The sequence below is a fragment of the Oryctolagus cuniculus genome, chromosome 10 (genome assembly GCF_051225735.1).
Source record: "Oryctolagus cuniculus isolate XC-2025 breed Fujian yellow rabbit chromosome 10, ASM5122573v1, whole genome shotgun sequence".
NCBI lineage: Eukaryota > Metazoa > Chordata > Mammalia > Lagomorpha > Leporidae > Oryctolagus > Oryctolagus cuniculus.
In genome coordinates this window covers 116,347,025-116,367,775 of record NC_142876.1, presented here as the reverse complement: position 1 = coordinate 116,367,775, position 20,751 = coordinate 116,347,025, and the positions used below count along the sequence as shown (strand labels likewise).

At 48.1% G+C, this 20,751-nt stretch overlaps 1 protein-coding gene across 23 annotated transcripts in view; it reads right to left on the bottom strand.

Annotated features, from left to right (window-relative positions):
• Positions 1 to 315: 315 nt before the first annotated feature.
• Positions 316 to 20,751, bottom strand: part of TMCC1 (transmembrane and coiled-coil domain family 1) — a 223,321-nt gene continuing 202,885 nt past the window's right edge. For all 23 annotated transcript variants that reach the window (XM_089306611.1, XM_051851756.3, XM_070051067.2 and 20 more), the window contains 3 exons: positions 19,752 to 20,683; positions 3,948 to 4,083; positions 316 to 1,553 (listed from right to left, as the gene is read on the bottom strand). In XM_089306611.1, the coding sequence (XP_089162737.1) occupies positions 1,239 to 1,553; positions 3,948 to 4,083; positions 19,752 to 20,683 (1,383 nt within the window). In that variant the 3' untranslated portion in view covers positions 316 to 1,238. The remainder of the gene's footprint in view (positions 1,554 to 3,947; positions 4,084 to 19,751; positions 20,684 to 20,751) is intronic.

The following is a 20,751-nucleotide window of genomic DNA, read 5'->3' as shown; positions in this document are numbered from 1 at the left end:
GTGTTAAGAAATAAATTAAGGAAACATAAGGAATATTTAGGACTCTGATAATACAGTCTCCATAAATACAAACCCAGCCCAAAGTCACGGGGTCGACATTTTCTTGGGACCAAAAAAAATAAATTCCTGCCCTAGCGCACTGGCTTGTGGGCACGGCCTCACTGCCGCTGCACTCCCACGCCTGTGAGGAGGCCCTGGAGGCGGCGGAGGGAGGCTGCGTGTGTCTGGAGAGGAGGGAGGGCAGGGTCACAGCGAGTCTTCCTTACTCAGACTGTCTCAAGACAAGAGGGAGCAGCACACTTAAATATCCACACATTTCTTCATTTAAAAACATCACTTCTTTATTTCAAAGGAAAAATAAAACACCCTCCCAACCCTTTCCAAAAAAACCCAATAATAATAACAATAATAAAAAATCCTATTAGAAACCATAAGGAAGCACTGAGAGTTTGAGTATTACATTCTTCAAGTATGCTGTTCGGATTTTTTATTTTTAAGGTGGTAACTATACACATATAAAAAAACTTAAAAGTGCGGCCAAGGGATTTTGCTTAAAATCAGGGATTCAGAGGGCTACTTCAAAGGACTCCAGTGGGCCTGCGCAGTGATCCTGGGGGCGCGTGCTCTCAGTTTCGTATCCTAGCAAAGGTTAAGGGGACAGGTTCAAAAGGGATCATACTTCCAGGATGAACGTGAGTCAGCTTGGGTGAGAAGCCAGGGAGATCCATGTGTTCTTCCACGGACAAGGAACATCCACCCTGAATCCAGACATTCAGCCACGGAATGTGGTAGGATTTCACAGTACAGTTAGTGTGGGAGGGGAGGAGGCGGTGAGCCCAGGGAAGGGGGTGTTACGGTGAACTGCTTTGCCCTAGTCAGGTTCTCACATCTTGGTAGTGGGTTTTAGTGCAGTCCTTCAAGCCACAATTGAGAATGCCCTTCAGTGTGCTCCCGACTGTGGGTTCATGTGAAAGGACTGTTGAAGATTTGCATCCCAAGGAAAATCATGCTACATAAAAATGATCCAAGATTTTTGCCCAAAAAACTTCTTGGATAAAATCTAAAAAATACTATTGCAATTGCGTCTCTTGAAGAAAAAAAAACATTATTCTAAATGTAAACAGATTCACTCAACTCTTGTTGTAGAAAACTTCCGAGTAGGTACGCTGCTGTGTGACTCCACTGCATGCACTCGCCGGGGGAGGGAGAATGGCCTTGTGTGCCAGCGCGCGCCAGTGTCATCTGGGGGACGAGAAGAAGCGCTCCACGTAGCTCGAGAGGGCGTCCCAGTGCTTCCAGAGAAAGGCCATGAACACCACCAGGAGTAAAGTGCTGAACGTCCTGTTGCGAGTCTTCATGAGCGGGACCACGCAGTTGGCCACGGTGGACACGAAGACCAGCAGGACAGCCATGACGGCCAGCAGGATGTTGATGAGCTTGCCCAGCAGGTTCCGGGCAGTGGCGTTCTCCAGCCCTTCCAGCTGCACCACCTGCTGCTGCTGCTGCTGCAGCTCCATCTTGGAGATGCGGGTCTGGCACGCCTCCAGGGCCTCCTGTGGGCCGGCAGAGAGAGCAGTTAGGCGTTCTGCACACAAGGCCTGTGAGTGCTGGAGCACCGGCAAAGCGAACAGAACTGAACAACGCAAATGGTTTTAAACATTTTAGTGACTGTCATTCCCTTAGGTTTTTTTTTTTTTTTTTTTTTTTTGACAGGTGGAGTGGACAGTGAGAGAGACAGAAAGGTATTGGTTCACCCCCCAGTGGCCGTTGTGGCCGGCACACTGCGCTGATCCGAAGCCAGGAGCCAGGTGCTTCTCCTGGTCTCCCATGGGGTGCAGGGCCCAAGCACTTGGGCATCCTCCACTGCACTCCCTGGCCACAGCAGAGAGCTGGCCTGGAAGAGGAGCCACCGGGACAGAATCTGGCGCCCCAAACAGAACTAGAAGCCGGGGTGCTGGCGGCGCTGCAGGCGGAGGATTAGCCTAGTGAGCTGTGGTACCGGCCGCATTCCCTTAGTTGTATTGCTGTTGCAGGGCTCACAAGCTGTGGTGGTCACATTTAAATGTATCTTATTCAGAACATTTTTAATGGTAAAACCTCAAATACATCTTTTTATCACTTTTTTTATTTGAAAAAGTTATACAGAGAGAGAGATCTTCCATCCACTGTTTCACTCCCCAGTTGGCCGCAATGGCCGGAGCTGTGCTGATCAGGAACCAGGAGCTTCTTCTGGGTCTCCCACACTGATGCAAAGGCCCAAGGACTTGGGCCATCTTCCACTGCTTTCCCAGGCCATAGCAGAGAGCTGGATCGGAAGTGGAGCAGCCAGGACTTGAACCGGCGCCCATATGAGAAGCTGGCACTGCAGGCAGCATCTTTACCTGCTATGCCACAGTGCTGGCCCCCTTTTTACCATGTAAAACATTCTTAACGCAGGGTCGGATCTGTGGCATAAGGGATTAAGCTGCCACCTGCAATGCAGCATCCTATATGGCAGTGGCTCACGTCCCAGCTGCTCCATGTCCAATCCAGCTGCCTGCTAATGTGCCCAGGGAGAGCCGCAGAGGATCAGGTGCTTGGGCCCCGCACATAGGCGGGAGACCCAGAAGCTCTTGGCTTCAGACTGGCCCAGCTCTGGCCATTGCAGGCATGTGGAGAGTGAACCAGTGGATGGAAGACCCCTCTCTCTGTATGTCTGTCTCTAACTCTGCCTTTCAAATAAATAAAATAAATCTTTGAAAAACATTCTTAATCTAAGTCACACGGGACACGCTTGTTGAGTGAGTGTAAAAAATGTCTGAGGACACAGAACCTGCCCCTTACGTGACACTGTCAGTGTCGGGAGTGTTCAGCCTTTTCCAGCTGCATTCTGGTACACAGGCTGATGTGCCTAGGGAAACCGATGCAGTCAGTACTTGGACTAATATGAAGTGTCGGATCACAGAAACTGATCAACGAGCTGTTCTGTTCAACCAGCAGTGGGGCTGGTGATTTGGTAGTATGGGTGTGTCCCCGCTGAATGAATGCCCTTATGGGGATTTATAGCTGGAAATAGCACAGGCTTCCTGCACACACCCCCTGCTGTTTGAGCCCACTCTTATTTGGAAGGAGACCAATCATTAAAAGTGATCTCCCTTCAAGGCCATGACTTTGACCACTGAGATTATATGGTAATTTCACCATGACCTTCAGGGGTCAGAATTTATCTTCCGAAGTTCAGCAGTGGCCTGAGCCCTGGGTTTCTCTGGTCTTGGTATCCTGGGACCTGACGAAGTTTAGGCAACTCAAGACTGAAGCCAGCCATAGAACAGACAGATAATGGATACTGCACCGTTCAGAACACTCCTGGGGAGAAAGTAAACATGATAAGACTTCCAGGGCCTGGAGAAGGTGGCAGCCAGGCCAATGACCGAGACGTTCCCTGGGCCCTGGGGGCTGCAGGGACACCAGCTTCCCAGACATTTTCCTTCTCTGTATCAGCTGCTTTCAAGCGCTCTGACAGGCAACCACAGGAACGGTTCCCTTAGAAATACCTCCCCAAAGAACACACTATCTTCCCACAGAATGAAACAGATGGGCTGCTAGCCTCAAACATGCCTGCCTCGTGGATTATTCTCCCAAACTGCCTAGCAACACACCTCCCCGCTTCCTTTTCATCTTTCAAACTCTGCAGTATTGTCTTTTTATTATCATCATTTTTAATTTGAAAGGCAGAGTGACATAGACAGATCTTTTCTGTGCTAGTACACCAGCCAAGGCTGGGCCAGGCTGAAGGAGTCAGAAACCCCATCTGGGTCTCCTACGTGGGTGGCAGGAACCCAAGTACTTGAGCTATCACCCGCTGTACTGGAATCTGGGAAGTGGGTGTCACAAGCAAAGGTTAACCTGCCGTATGTCTAAACCCACCCCAATAGTATCTTGCTTGTCAACTTCTCCTTCATGCTAACCTGAATGTCCCGGGCCCGTTCATAGGACTGATATGCGATTTTCTCTTCCATGCTGGCCAATTCTTGTTTCAGGTTCAAAATTTCGTTCTGGTGGAGCTCCGTTAGGTCATTTAATTGTTCTTCTAATCGTTCACATCTAAGAAGGGGAGAAAGCAGAATTTCATGCATTCAGTAAGCATTTTTGCTGGTATTACTTACACCCCATCTTATTCTGCAAAGGAAGAAAATGAGAGCACAGAGAAACTGAGCAGCCAAGGGTACAGCTCTTTCTGGAAAGAACAGCTTGTCAGGAGGCCACGGCACACAGCAACATGACTTTGAGAACCACAGTCTGCAGCAGTGCCAGCAGCTGCAGTGGGCTCTGAGCACACACATAATACCGAGGCAGTTCTTACTCTGCTCTGAGGCAGAAGTCAGAGTTCGGCTAAATGGCCCTCATCAGAAAGCAAACCCCGCACAGACAGAAACTGACCTTCCAGTGGTCACCAGCAGCTTACTCTGATACTGGATGGCTCCCTCACCTGGGTTCTCAGGTTTGCCAGAGCCCGAGGGGCCCATCATCCCCAAGCCAAGTGCATTGTTCCGGAATATTTCAGCCAACACAACTGCCCGCTGGGTGCCAGGTGTGTTCAAAGTGCTGGGTTTATACACTTCAGGTGTTTGAAAAATAAAGGAGAAGCAAGCAAAAGCACCAAGACCATTTCAGGTATGAGTAAGTACAACGGGAGATGCGTGGCGGGAGACGGTATAGGGTAGAGTGCCTGGCGGCAGGGGACGCTGGAATCGGCAGCCAAACGCTCTCAGCAATGAGGGCTGAACCTGGTGGAATGGAGTCTCCTGCAGCTGTGAGAAAGAGTCTTCAGCATGACACTCCAAGTCTGAAATCCTCAAGACGGGAACAGCCTCAGCCCGCCTGAGGGATGGAAGAGGGGAGGGGAGGGACCGGGGCAGAGTAGAAAACGGAGCAAGGAAGGAGGCGAGGCTCCTTGAGCACGGACCATTTCACTCGTCTCCTATCTGTGGTTCACTCGTCTCCTATCTGTGGTACTTAGAACGGCACTAGGGAAGGTGTACTAAAGGTGGAACCCGGGCAGCACAGCTGAGGACTGGCGGGATTGAGACAGGTTTACAGAATGAGATCAGAGATTCCAGGTGGAGAAAGAACATGGGAAATGGCTAGAGGCAGAAATGTACAGAATAAGAAGAGTGGGTCTGCTGGGGAGAAGAGAAGAAATTTGGCCTTAAAAGGCAGGCAGAGGAGTGGAGTTCTGGAATAGACAGAAAATGGCCTAGAGCACACCAGTGTCAGTGGACTCGAAGGAAAACTAGTTATCCGGTGTAAGGAGGAGGGCAGGCGAGGTGTGGGGACCTACAAATCAAACAGTTAGGTAAAAGAAAGGCTGAAAGCTGCACAGTAAAAACCAACAGGAAAAGGAAAAAAAGCTACACGTCTATAGCTTCTGGTGACCAGGAGTGGAGGCCTCTCTGTCACACTGGGGGTGACCACTCGGGCAGCACAAACACGCCAGTGAGCACAAGAACCCCAGAGGCTTCATCCTAAAATATAAAAGGTCCAGAATAACAAGGAGCTCCAGGGGCCGGTGCTGTGGTGCAGCAGGTTAGCTCCTGCTTGCAATGCCAGCATCCTGTAGCGGAGCGCCAGTTCCAGTGCCAACCGCGCTGTTTCTGTGCCTGGGAAAGCAGTGGACAATGGCCTACACACTGGGGCCCTGCCATCATGTGCAGACCTGGACAGAGTTCCTGGCTCAGACCTGGCTGTTGTAGATATCTGGGGATTGCACTAGTAGGTAGAAGCTCTCTTTCTGTTACTCTGCCTTTCAAACAAATGTCATTAAAAAAAAAAAAAAAAAAGACTCCAAAGGTACATGCGTGGTAAACAGGAGAACAATGATTTGAATCCAGAGTTGAGTTTAAAACCTAGTCAGTGGCCGGTGCCGCGGCTCACTAGGCTAATCCTCCGCCTTGTGGCGCCGGCACACCGGCTTCTAGTCCCAGTCGGGGCGCCGGATTCTGTCCCGGTTGCCCCTCTTCCAGGCCAGCTCTCTGCTGTGGCCAGGGAGTGCAGTGGAGGATGGCCCAGGTCCTTGGGCCCTGCACCCCATGGGAGACCAGGAGAAGCACCTGGCTCCTGCCATTGGATCAGCGCAGTGCACTGGCTGCAGCGCGCCAGCCATTGTAGGGTGAACCAACGGCAAAGGAAGACCTTTCTCTCTCTGTCTCTCTCTCTCACTGTCCACTCTGCCTGTCAAAAAAAAAAAAAAAAAAGCTAGTCAGTGTAAACAACTGTACAGTGTGATGTCACACGGAAACAATTACTTCCCTGTATAAGAAAATCCAAGTCAGCCTCGATATGATCACTACACACTGTATCACACATGCATGGAACTGCCATGCTTCCCATAAAGTATGTCCAATGAGCACGTGCCAACTATAAATAAATCTGAGTCAAACCCATAGTGACCCAAATCACACAGCCAGGACGGGGGCTGGACAGTCCTAAACCGACAGGATGATGTAGGCCTTGATGTCAAGGTGGAGCCGATGGGAGCAGAACAAAGATGATGAACCATTTAGCAAAAAGATAATGAGCGTTGGTGAGGATGTGGGGAAATCTGGACACGCAACATACTGTTGGTGGGAATGTAAAATGGTGCCACTGCTTTGGAAATCAATCGGGTTCTTTCTCAATAGGCTACAAGACCCAGTGATTCCAGTCTAGGGACTCAAGAGAAACGAGAACTATGCACACAGCAATCAGCAGCACTTGAACAGCCGAGAAGTGGACACGACCCAAGGGTTAGGTGTGCTCACTGTCTAAGCACCTTGGCCGTTCCAAGAGAAATACATGTATTTTGTGCTCTACTCACCTTATCACTACGCCTTCACGAGTTTCTGTTCTTTATTTTTCCCCTTTGATTGATGAACGCTTGGTCACAGAAATATTATGATATAAAACAATGTAAATGCCAGTTCTAGTTTGCTTTTCCAACTTGATCTATTACTCCTAAGCCTTTGGCAAAACTGCCAACCAGGATGACTTACACCTTCCTTCCTACTGCAGAGCTGGTCTCCCAGAGCCAGGACAGCTCCCAGGATCCTCAGTGCTACCCTCGCGAGGACAGTTTGAGGATTGAGGCCTGGATTATTCTCCAACAGCGGCCTGCAAGCTCTGACTTGGCTTTGCTGTCACCTGCCTTGCCTGTGTGTCTATATCCAAGAACACTTACTTTCCCCAATAGCTTGAGGTGTAAGAGCTGAAACCATGGTCAACAGGCCAAGTTAAAAAAAAAAAAAACCACAACACGAATGCAGTTGAGACTTCGACCAGGGATCATTTCCACAGAAAGCGGTAGAGAGCTACTTCCGGCCGGTGCCTCGGCTCACTAGGCTGATCCTCTGCCTGCGGTGCTGGCACCCCGGGTTCTAGTCCCGGTCGGGGCACCAGATTCTGTCCCGGTTGCTCCTTTTCCAGTCCAGCTCTCTGCTGTGGCCCAAGTGCTTGGTCTCTCATGCGGGTGCAGGGCCCAGGACAAGAACCTGGCTCCTGGCTTCGGATCAGCATGGTGTGCAGGCCGCAGCGGCCATTGAGGGGTGAACCAATGGAAAAAAGGAAGACCTTTCTCTCTGTCTCTCTCACTGTCCACTCTGCCTGTCCAAAAACAACAACACGAGAGCGCTACTTACTACTGCTGAGTTCAGGATTCACAGCTCACACGCAGAGGCAGGAGGAGCTCATTCTTTGTGGCTCCTGATGCAGCATGGACCAAAGGCCTTAGATCCATGTTGAGCCCTCACCTACGTACCAGCCAGCAGGCCCCCATTTCTCTGGACTGCTGGACATACCCCTACCTGCAGAGTCCCGCCATCCACCTGGGCTTGCCCCATCCCTCCCAAGCTCTCTTGCCCCCGCTCAACAGCTCAGCTCCTGGGTCCAGCCTCAGCCTTGGCCCGAACCTCTCCCGGCTCACACTGTGATTTCACAGGACCTTGAGCATAAGCCCAAGCTCGCTCTCTCGGCAGCCCAGCTTTAGCTAGACCCCCAAGCCCCTCCCCGCCACTCTGTACTAGATGAGCCGCTGGTCTGTAAGGGCAGTGTGCCCTGGCAACTGCATGCATTCACTTGGGCTGAGTCCCTCCCAGGCTTCCTTCTTCTGAAGAAACCTGGTCTGGCTGTGGCTTCATACTCTGTCTCTTCTTTCCTGACAGCTTCTAGAACTAAGGAGTCAGAGTTAAAAATAGCGAGGTTTCAGTTCTCCTTTAAAAAGGGTGCTCTGGGGCTGGCACTGGGGCACAGCAGACAAAGCCACCACCTGCAACACTGGCATCCCATATGGGCTCCACTTCCAATCCTGGTCCCTTTGAATGTCCTGGGAGAACAGCGGAAGATGGCGCAGATGAAGCGCCTAGTTCCTGGCTTAGGCCTGGCCCAGTTGTGGCCACTGCAGCCATTCCACAGACCAAAGATCTCTGTCTCTCCCTCCCTCTCTCTGTATAATGCTTTCAAATAAATCTAAAACAAAAAACCCTCACTAACAGCGAGAAAACTAACTTGTCAGGGATGGTGAAGAAATAATTCTTCTACTGGAAGATTTAATTAGACCTCCAAGGTTTTGTCTACTAGAATTTGAGATTATCTAGTCACAGAATCCAGTGTCTGTGGTATTTTTTTTTTTTTTTAATTTTTTGACAGGCAGAGTGGACAGTGAGAGAGAGAGACAGAGAAAGGTCTTCCTTTGCCGGTGGTTCACCCTCCAATGGCCGCCGTGGCCAGCGCACTGCGGCCGGCGCACCGCGCTGATCCGATGGCAGGAGCTAGGTGCTTATCCTGGTCTCCCGTGGGGTGCAGGGCCCAAGCACTTGGGCCATCCTCCACTGCACTCCCTGGCCACAGCAGAGAGCTGGCCTGGAAGAGGGGCAACCGGGACAGAATCCGGTGCCCCAACTGGAACTAGAACCTGGTGTGCCGGTGCCTCAAGGCGGAGGATTAGCCTAGTGAGCCACGGCGCCGGCCGGTATATTTCTTATCACAACATACCTATTTAACAACCCCAGAAGGAGCAGGGAGGTACATGAGAGAGTGGTAATGTGAAGTATGTAAGATAGACTGTGAAATACTGGCATTTACTTAGTCACTTACACAATGGAGTAGCTGGTGAAGGATAAAGGTGAACTGGGAGTACTTGCAGAAGTTCTCAGCACTTGTTCCCAACACTCTTGACCCTTGCCACGAGCCAGTGGTTATAAAATAAAGGTCTCTCGCAAGTGACTGGAAGTCATTTTCAAACCGGAATTGGCTGAGCCACTGTATTCCTTCCACCTACTCGGCATTTAGAGATGCAGTGTGTGTAGTCGGTAAGGCTGCTCAGGACAGGTTCCAGATTCAAATCTCCAGTCTCCAACTCACTAGCAGGGGTAATCCTGTTCTTTGGGAAGAGGAGACTGCCTCCTCTCGGGGGCAACTCCAGAGGTGAACCGAGGAGGAAAGTGTCAAGTGCCTGGCAAAGGGGCTCAGTGAGAGGGCGCACCGCAAGTACACATTCGGGTGCGTTTTCCTCTTCTGTCATCTTCCTAGTTCTCCCTCAAACCCCCTAGTGCGGCCGTTCAGAGATCTGCTTGTGGGCTCCCCTCTCCACTTTTTACTTAGGCCTCTCTTTCAGATTTATTTATCTGAAAGGCAAAGCCACAGAAAGAGAGGGAGAGACAGATTTCCCAGGTGGCCCCAACGGCCAGGACTGGGCCGAGCTGGAGCCAGGAGCTTCCTCCAGGGCTCGCAGGTGACTCTCGGCTCATTGCCTGGATCATCAGCAGCCGTAAGGGATGCCAGCATTGCACGCGGCATCTTTACACGCTACAGCACAATGCCAGCCCAAGGCCTTCTTTGCTTGATCTATCCCCCCATTCTCAATTTTTACGTATTTTGGAACTTTCACTGTTTCCAGGATTAAGGGTGTTTTTCTTACTGATGTAGGCAGGGGGGAGCTGGGGTCATCAGCACCTCACTGCATCCCGTCTCCACCACCCAAACCCTGCCTTATTGCACTGTTTTGCTGCTCAGAACTGACACTGGCTAAAAATAACCAATGTGGTTGCTGGCTGTGTCTCACGATGACCTTTTGCTAATTACAATATCATTATAAAATTACCATGGCTGACACACTAACTCCCATCATGTACCTGATACGATAGCACTTCCAAGATTTCCTAAAAAAGGCAAGGAAATGGGCAGTACTTGACCCATTAAGTTCACGTTTTCTCCGTATTATTTCTGTAGGTGTCCTATATATAGAACAGCAGGACACGATGGGTCAAGTCTTGCCCCGATACCACCCTCTATGCCCCCAGTTCATATAAAGGTGCGGGCAGCCTTCTCTGGAGCAGTTCCGTGTCCCTTCCTCAGTGTACACTTCTCCTGACAAACCTTGGTTTTCTGTTGGATTTCACCTACCTCTAGGCCTTGAATTCCCTTTTGTGTCACAAACGAGAGCCTGGACTGAGGCACCTCACAACACTATGATACCACACAAATGGGTTTTCTGGGCACACACAACCCCAGGCCGGCCCAAGGACACAGGCAGCTTCCTGGCACATCCCTGCTCCAGCTTGTCAGGTTATTCACCAGCTTCCTGTTGATGAAAAGTGTCCTACCTACCATCCTTTCATGGCCTGTTCTGTATGCATGTGTCCAAGCCCACTGTATCTGATCTTTTAAACGTTCCAGAAACTGCCAGTCCTCACAAAGACTCCTCTAGAAAATAAAGTTCTTTGGAGAATACTTAGTTACATGGGAAATTAACAGCACCATCTCCTCAAGCCTAGTCTTTCCCAATGTTCTGACAGATAGTACTTTATTAGCAAGTACTATAGCAACTTAAATTGCGAAACAGCCTTTGGTGAGAATGAGCCCTGTTTCCCCACAGATGAAACAAACAGGTTAAGAGACTAATCAAGGTGAATACAAAGCTGCAGAACTCAAGGGTGAAGCAAGACCCAAGAAGGATCCAGCTCAAACAGCCCCACTAACTCATCAGCTAGTAGCTCTCAGCATTTGTCTTCCTTTTTGAGTGCTAAGAATTACCTGGAGAATGTTGATTTTCTGAAAGAACAGAAAAGTTGCAGCTATTATTGCGTAGCTGAAATCCTATTCCACTTACACAAACAGTTGGCTTTAGGTTACCATAGTGAGCACCTCCAATCTGCAGGAAACACCAGGGAGGAAACTGAGAACGCCATAAGCCTTGACGCTCTGCAGAGTCTGATGAACGGAGGCTGGCAAGATGCCCTGGCCATCTTGGAATGCAGGTCTTCTGGGCTTGCCCTCAGTACCTTGACGAAACGTCACTGGCCTGTCATTACTGAAATGTTTCCCCCTCATTTATTCTCCCAAGCCCTGTGAGTTTGCTTCTCAGCTCTTTTTATAACCTCACAACCTTTAATTTGAAAACACAAACCTGGTCATACTTGGCACTAAAGTGTTTTTTAGTGCCACTGTCCCAGCGTGGCTTATGTAGCCCCTACATGGGATAGTCTGGTCTGAAAACATACTAACAGATTCCAGTAAAAGTGATGTGTTTTTTGGGTGGAGGATGGCATGTGGGGAGGAATTCAGGGTTCACCCCAATCTACTTAATCATCCTAAGGATCAAAACACTAGCCCTGACAATGACAGTGACGATGGTAACTGCCTTTCTCCCACACCTTTTTATGTGTATCGTCTGCCTCCAAGGAACTTGATTTATGAGGCCGTTTCTCTGTTAATCCTCATCTCCTTCCTCCCTGGGAGGTGTGAGTGCTACAATCTTTAGCTTACTTTATTGGCCTGTATTTACTTCCTGTCTAAATTCTAAAATGGACAGACCAAGTACCCTAGGGAATTCATAGAAAGAATACCCACTCTTCTCATTACATACTGATACCAAGTAGGGGGGAAAACGAAAGGTAAACTGTGCACAGCCTTTCACATGTGATTTTTAAAATGAAGACTTCCCCACAAAGGGATTTTTAAGTCCTTCACAGGATGAAAGGGCGAGCCTGGTTCCGGATCCTACAACTGGAATACAAAGTGGCATGAGGTCAGTCACTCATTTGGAGGATTTTTACTCAAAGGTCCGTCTCAAAGAGCTTCCAGGCATCTATCTATGGCTTCAGCTTAACTGTGAACAAAGAAAAAGCCTGAAAGTTGTAGAACCTTTTTTAAAAAAAAAAAAAAACAAAAAACATTTCAGCAAGTGAAATTCACTCTCTATGGAGGCAAAACACAATCTATGAAGTATTAAACAAATTCAGACTTTGTTGTAAGCGAACAATTCGCTATACTGATCTCAGGAAAGTGTCTCAGTCACTGGACTGGTCAACACAGTGCCATCTCCCTAGATCAAAGATAAGCCAGGGCCCCTTTTGGGTCAAATTCCTGATGGATGAGAAACTGGGTGAGTAAAGAATTACTTTTTGGGTGTGTCTCAACGTGTGAAGCCATCTCTGAGAGCCACTGCTGCTCCCCTGGCTGGGCAACAGGTCACTGGGGCAGAGGGCTGAGGAAACTTGTAGAGCAGGTATTCAGCGAAACGGGAAGAACTAGGTCCCAGGGTGGACACACACAGTCTGTATGGGAGCAGATTACTGCACTGTTTCCCAGATGCATACCAGAGACCTGAGGTGGCTCCTGCCAGCGTCGGACCAGAGCCAAGACACAGCTGAAGGAAGGAATATGGCACACAGTGGGGCCTGGACTAGATGCCTGGATGAGCTCAGGAAAGGGGATTTTTTTTTTCCCTCTTTTCCTTTTGTTTCCTCATTTGTGTTGCAGTCTGAAAAGTGACCAGGAAACACTGAACCAGGCTTCAGTTGAAGAGAAAAAGCACAACATCAGTGTCCCAGAACTGCAGGGACGCAGGAAATTAAGAGAAGCTAGAAGGAGTTTCTGGGCAGGTCAGGGACCTGGTACCGTCAGCTTTCCAACATCCTGGCACACCCTACAGAGGTTCAGGAGGGGCCTTTACAGAACCCATTCTCTAAAGCAAGCACCATATTAGCTGCTTCCACACACATTTCTCATTTAATAACCTCCAGAACCCTGATCTATAAATACCATTACCTGGTTTCTACAGAGGGAGAAACAGGCTCAGATGAGTTAAGTGATTCACTCAAGGCCACATAGCTTCAGCAGTATCACAAGGACAAGCCTAATGAATTACTGTGGACTAGGGAATTAATCTCTTTCCCCTCACCGCCTCCCTCCTGTAACACCTTCAGTGGCTCACCTGGGAAGAGCTCACCTACAAATCTCTAATTTTACAGAAGGTCTTATCCTTCATCAGAACATCTCCTAACCAGAACTTGTTTCTCCTTAAAACATGAAGGACTAGGGGCAGGTGTTGTGGCACAGCAGGTTAAGCGTCTGCTTGGGTTGCCTGCAGCTCATATTGGAGTGCCAGTTCCAGTCCTGGCTCCTCCGCTTCCGATCTAGCATCCTAATGCATACTGGGAGTCAGCAGGAGATGGCTCAAGTGCTTGGACCTCCACCTATGTGAGAGACTAAGTTCTGGGCTCCTAGTTTTGGGTTGGCTCAGCCCTAGCTCTATCGGGCATTTTGGGAATGAACCAGTGGATAGAGGGTCTCTTTTTCTCTAATGTGCTCTATTGTCTGCCATTCAAGTAGATAAAAAGAAACATTTTTTTAAAAGTTCATGGAGACAATGTCTTAAAAAAAACTAGACTGATTCAACTTTATCTGCTTCTGTTTCAAACTTACTGTACAAACCTAAGCCTACATGCTCTCTGGAGAGTCTTAGCTCAATTTTCATTTGAAAAATCTAACACCCAGGAAAAAGGTGCTAAAACAGCTATGTCTGAGCATCTACCTTACATCTGGTGATATTAAAAGTCATATTTAAACACTCATTTGCCTGAATTCCAACAGCATGTGCCTAATGAAGCCAGCTTGCTTGCTAACTGTCCTACAGCTCACGGTGATGCCCTGGTTCTGTATTTCTGCTCTTATGACTCAATCATGGATATTTAAAATATCCATGGGCCCCTTAGAAACATTCTCAGCAACTGATTCCAAAGAGCAGTAATCCCCCTAAAATAGATTTCAAAGTGGCACTGATGCTCACCAACAGTGGGGGATGTCTGCTAGTCCTCCGTGATGCTGCTCTATACAGGCAGTAACCGGAGGTCCTCAAAACGCTTGCCTAGCTCTCACATTTTCAACACATCTTGCACAGCACAACTTTTTCCTTTCATAACCTGAGCCATTAATACATCACAGCCAGTACTGGACCAGGGATGGCCCTTAGTTCAGTTCTGTTTTGTTGAGATTTAGTTTTATTTGAAAGGCAGAGTCAGATATTTCCCATCTGCTTGGTCAACCCTCAGTGCCCCCAAATGGCTGCAATGGCTGGAGCTGGGCCAGGCCACAGCCAGGGGCCTGGAATTCCACTTGGGTCTCCCCTGTAGGGTGGCAGGGATCCAAGCACTTGGACCATCTTCTGCTTCCTCAGGTGCATTAGCGGGGAGCTCGATGGGAAGCACTCAAACCAGTGCTCCTGTGGGATGCAGTGCCGCAGGCAGCCTGCCCAGCCTGTTGCACCGTGATGCCAACTCCTAGTCCTTAGTTTTCAGCAGCAAATTAAATATAGGTGAAATTATTTTACTGTGTGACCTGGCAAAAGTCAGTTCATCTTTCTGGCCTTCCACAGGTGCATCTGTGAGTGAGATTAAGTTAGATGTTTTATCTACCAAGGAAGTACTACCGACCCTCCTGCCACTAACAGAACTGCAGTCACACTTACACGGGATGAAGAGACTCAGTGGACAAGAAGAATGTGAAGATGGTGAAGATCCCATCATGAACCTTCACTCCAAACCTTATCTCCCACCTCCCCTGAATATGGGACCTCACTGACATCTGTGAGTCCAAAGCAGGGCTCAGAGATGAACCAGTTCCTAGCCCAGAGATGAGGTGCAGTTCAGACCCATGCTTTGTTGCAGGGGGTTCCTGGGCTGGACATACATGGTGCTGATTCCACACTGTTAGTTTGGGCACAATTCTGTAAGTGAAGAGAGACTGTACTCCACGGGCTCCGGAATGCTTCTGCTTATTCCAGAATTCAGCAAATGGTCTTGGGCAATTGTGTTTCCTGGCTCTACTCACTAGGGTCGAGAGCGATGGAAGCACTTCCAGCGAGTGACATTATTGAGAGGGGACTCTTCGAGGGGGGAATAATGACTGGGCATGGGTTCCTGACATAGGTCCCATCTATTACACTATTATACTAGCTTGGGAATTCAAGTATAAAATAGATAAATTTACAGTATTTTATAAAGTATGAAAAAAAAAAAAAAAACCCAACTTCAACTTTTAGTGAAGACCAACTCTGACTTGGACAAGGCTCAGCACCCACTGCCTGCCACTGCAGCTCTTAGAGCTGGACCAGACTCTCAATCATATAGATTTCAGGATTCAGCTGGAAAAAACCTGTCCTGGTATTAAGATGGAGTTTGAACCCTCATTGAACCACTTAGTGAGTGACCGTTGGCAAACTTTTAAAACCCCAGTGTGCCTCAATTTCCTTATGTGTAAAGCCAGGATAATATAGTTGCAGGGCTATTGCGAGGTTAGCAAATCCATGTGAAGTATAAAGAGTTACAGAATGCTGTCAGAGACAGTGTCCTTCACATGATCAAATAACAAGCAGTAATAGCGTCCCTCTCGCATCGCAGATACTAATAAAAGAAGGGCCAGTTTTGTGCTGCAGTGTGGGCATCCCATACTGGAGTACCGGTTCCAGCTGACTCTGCTTCCCATCTAGCTTCTCGCTAATGCACCTGGCAAAGAAGCAGAAGATGGCCCAAGTACTTGGGTCCTGGCCATCCAGGTGGGAGACCCAAATGGAGAGTTTCAGGCTCCTGGGTTCAGCTTGGCCCAAACCTGGCTGTGACTGCCATTTGAGGAGTAAATCAGCAGATGGAAAAATCTCTGCCTTCCTCCCTCCCTGTTGCTCTGCCTTTCAAATAAATAAAACTCCTTTTTAAAAATAAGTTAAAAAAAAGGCATTAGCTATAAAACATAGAAAAAATAAAGAAAAAAAATGTTTCTAGGGCAGCCATGTATGCATTAATTGGGTCACCAAAGAATCCTGCAAATTTATCCTTAGCCTACTCCCCCAGAGTAGAAGCAGAATTAGTAAAGAGGCTGCTGCAGGCAGCTCACTAACAGCGTAGAGGGGACATGAAGAGGTGAAAAGAAATTATAAAACAAACAAACAAACAAAAAAAAAACAAAACAAACAAACAAAAAAAACAAAAACAAAAAACAAGCCTAGGGCCTTCTAGCCTCATAAATCTGCTTATTGCCCTAGGCTAGAATACTACCATTCTAAACTATTTCCAATCAGTGAGGTTCATTGTGTTTTGTTAAAAGAAGGCTAGAAAAATTCTCCAGAAGTGCTTAAAATCGCCCTCAGTTTGTGGAAAAAAATTTCCTTTCCGTGAAGCTATTCAATGACCAAAGCCAGATAAACATATGCATCTGCAATAAATACATGTACCATACAAAACACATGAACGCAGGGGAATCTCTAAATGTTCTTTATAGATAATTTTCAGTGCAACAAAAGGGTTGCAAAGGGTAAAATGTCTTTCTTTGTTCAAGCTTGTGGTTTAAGGAAACACCAAAGCTGAAGTGGGATGACAAAACAAGTCGCCCCCACAACCAAGGCTTTAACTTCTTGTGCAAATTAACTCATGTTCTTTCTTTGGTCCAGAAAACTAGACATTTAACCAACTACAGAAAACTCAAAGTGCAATGGAAGATCATTACCTCCTAAAGTGGCTTGGACTTCATTCTTTTAATGAGGTGATGATGAAGAGCTAAAACTCTGTCTTGTCTCTAACTTACACAAAGGCAGGGCTTGTGAGACCTGTTTTTCCTCTCTGATTTTCTCACACTGACCTACATCTGACTTGAAGACATAACAAGCTCTGGAGGAATTTAAAAACTGGGATGTGGGGCCGGCGCTGTGGTGTAGCAGGTAAAGCCACTGCCTGCAGTTCTGGCATCCCATATGGGAGCCAGTTCGAATCCCAGCTGCTCCACTTCCCATCCAGCTCTCTGCTGTGGCCTGGAAAAGCAGCAGCAGATGGCCCAAGTCCATGGGCCCCTGCACCTGTGTGGGAGACATGGAAGAAGCTCCTGCATCCTGGCTTCAGATTGGTGCAGTTCCGGCCGGTGCAGCCAACCGGGGAGTGAACCAACGGATGGAAGACCTTGCTCTCTTTCTGCCTCTCCTTCTCTCTGTGTGTAATTCTGACTTTCAAATAAATAAATAAATAATTAAAAAAAAACTGGAATATTGAGCTCTCCATTCAAAATAAAGACGTCAAAACAGCTAGTTTTCTGCATTTCCTTTTGCTTTTTTAATGACTGACTGTGGAATACCTAGGTCCCTACATTCACACAACACTGTGTGTGTGTGTGTGTGTGTGTGTGTTGGAGGCAGAGACACTGATGGAACGGGTTAACAGCAGCTGTGGCCAGGCACTGAGCTATTTGCTTTACACAAATTCTTTCATTTAAATGTCAAAATCTTGTGAAGCAAAGACTACCATTCTTTTTTTCAGAGATGAGGCAATATCGACTTAGAGAAGTTAAGAAATGCCTGAATGCCTGGTTTTCAAAGTTTCTAAGTAGTACACTTGGAACCTGAACTTGAGACTTAGTTGTAAAATGATACAAAGAACTCGGTGTTTTATTTTTAGAATCCATTTGAACATTTAGATCACTTATTGCATTCCGGACAGCATCTTCTCAGTATTAAAGAATATATAATACAGAGAAATAAAAACAGTACTGGGGACACACATTTGGCCTAATGGTTAAGATGCCTCTTGGGATGCTCACATCCCATACTGGAGTGCCTGAGTCCTGGCTCTGCTCCTGTTTGGCATTCCTGCTAATAAACACTCTAGGAGAGGCAGGTGCTGTGGCGCAGTGGGTTAACGCCCTGGCCTGAAGCGCTAGCATCCCATATAGGTGCCAGTTCTAGTCCTGGCTGCTCCTCTTCCGATCCAGCTCCCTGCTATGGCCTGGGAAAGCCGTAGAAGATGGCCCAAGTCCTTGGGTCACTGCACCCACGTGGGAGACCTGGAAGAAGCTCCTGGCTCCTGGCTTTGGATTGGTGCAGCTCCAGCTGTTGCAGCCAGCTGGAGAGTGAACCACTGGATGGAAGACCTCTCTCTCTCTCTTGCCTTTCCTCTCTCTATGTGTAACTCAGACTTTCAAATAAATAAATAAATATTTAAAAAAACAAACACTCAAGGAAGCAACACACAATGGCTCAGGTAGTTGTGTGCTTGCCATCCATCTGGGAGACCTGGATTGTGTTCCCGGCACCTGGCTTTTGCCTGGCTCATCCCTGCCTATTGTGGACATTTGGGGAGTGAACCAGAAGACAGATCTCAGTCTGTCCTTCTCTCCCTGCCTTTCAGTAAATAAAAAAAACACAAATGAAAAAAAGTAAAGTATCTGCTTTTGGGCTTCTTTCTTTTCCCTTCAAGTCTTAAGTTAGAATTGAAAAAAGAGGGGCTGGCACTGCGGTATAGCAGGTAAAGCCGCCATCTGCAGTGCCAGCATCCTACGTGGACGCTGGTTCAAGTCCCGGCTGCTCCACTTCCGATCCAGCTCTCTGCTGTGGCCTGGGAAAGCAGTGGAGGAAGGCCCAAGTCCTTGGACCCCTGCACCCGCGTGGGAAACCTGGAGGAAGCTCCTTGCTCCTGGCTGAGGATCAGCGTAGCTCTGGCCATTGCGGCCATCTGCGGAGTGAACCAGCGGATAGAAGACCTCTCTCTCTGTCTCTACCTCTCTAACTCTGTCTTTCAAATAAATAAAATACATTTAAAAAAAAAACAAAACAAAAAACACATTTTCATTTTTAAGAGGAGCAATGGCCCTTAACAGAGTTCAACCGCTGATGTTACACAGTCCTGGGGAGCCCCTCTATGTAGTCATGGGACAGGGCCTCAATCTGTCTCATGAGGTGGCCTCTGTCCGACAAAGCTTGGATGTGAACTGAGTACCCCACTGGGGATATTATTTTTCTCTGTATGTAAAGGAAACGAGGGGAAAGGACACACTTGGAGAAAGCGAAGAGTGTCCTCCTGTTGCGTCAGTGTAACATGAAACACAGAAGAGACCAGATGTGGCCTTTCACACAGATCATGACTCAAAGCATTTAGCCCTTGGAAAATTTTCTGACCACCAGAGCACCATTTCATAGTCCCCATTCAAACACGTGCCAATTCATTATAAAGGTAACACACATACTTCTCTGGATTGGATTTGTTTCCAATCTAATCTTTCTGTACCATTTGCCCAGATAAGCATGTTTAAGGACAGATATCTACAAGGTTCATTGAATTTTAGCTGGGCTGTATCTCTGATTTCTACAGAATTCCAGGAATTATAAATCTTCTGAATGGGCTGCAATGACTGTGTGGTCCTGTGATTATCAACGCCTAAAGCCTGGGCTTTACTTTAAACGCCTGGATCAGAATGAACACGGGAGAGTATGCTCCACCCCCTGACTAACGGGCTTCCTCAGAGTGGGATGCATTTAACCGCTATGCCTCTGCTCTGTTGTCAAACAGGAACGTACATGGATGTCATAGGACATATCTAACGTGCTCTGGACACTCTAGAGAAAGATAAAGACGTAAAGTCACTTCACTGCATCCAAGCAGAAGGAATCCCAAACAATAACAGGATTTTAAATCCATACAACTTACCTATATCGCTCCTCCTGCAAGGTCTGCATTATTAAGGAATAGTCCCTCTGATAATGTTCTTTGAGGGTCTCAAAGGATTCCTCTAGTCTGGCCTGGGTCTCCCGGATCTCCTGGATCTCATGTAGCAGCGCATCAAATCCTGAGCTCTGCATGTCCAGGGTGTTAGTTTTGGAGCTTGATGCTCCTACGCCGATGCCCCCAGTGGTGCTGTTGGCTCCCACTGAGCCCGAAGTGGCACTAGAACAATCTTCTTCACTACCATATTTTGGGCTCGACTGAAAGTTTGAAATCACCCCCAAAGCCTTTCCATCATCCACTTGCCCTTCCTCCAAAGAGTCCTTCAGGTTAGGAATATTGTCTGCACTGCCAAATTTGTTCCGAATCAGCGAGGCAATCTCTCTGGGCTTTGAGACCACAGCCCCTGCTGCTGAATGGGTGGCCTGGGAGAAGCTGGAAAAGCCGCCTTTGACACTGTCTACCACACCTTCACTGAAGCCAGTCACCTTGGCTCCCACATCCTTTAGGCCCTGGTGCATGTCCCTGAAGACATCCTTTGGCTGCCGGGGGATCCCATTCTGCTCTACCTCTCGGAGCTTCCTGTGATAGTGCTCAAGCTTCTTCTGCAGCTGCAGGATGGTTTGGGCAGATTTCTGGTTCTTCTTCTCAAAGACCTGCTTGATGCGGGCAGCCTGCTGCTTGTCTGCACTGTTGGCAAGCTTCAGGTACTCGGCGACGTTGTCGTCTCGGGCCGTCTGGGCAATCTTGATCTGTTCCGTGAGCTTCAGGATCTTCTGCTGCAGGTGAGCAATGGCAGCCTTTGTGCGCTGAGGGTCTGGGATTCCATCCACAGAGTCTGTATGGATGCTGCCATCGGTGCTGGAGGCTACCGCACTGGAAGTCTGGGCAAGGCTGCTTACTTCCAACCGCTCAATCTAGCATAAAAAAAGAGGCAGACGTTAGAAGGACCCCAAGATTCACTGGAATCAGTAGGCCAAAATGT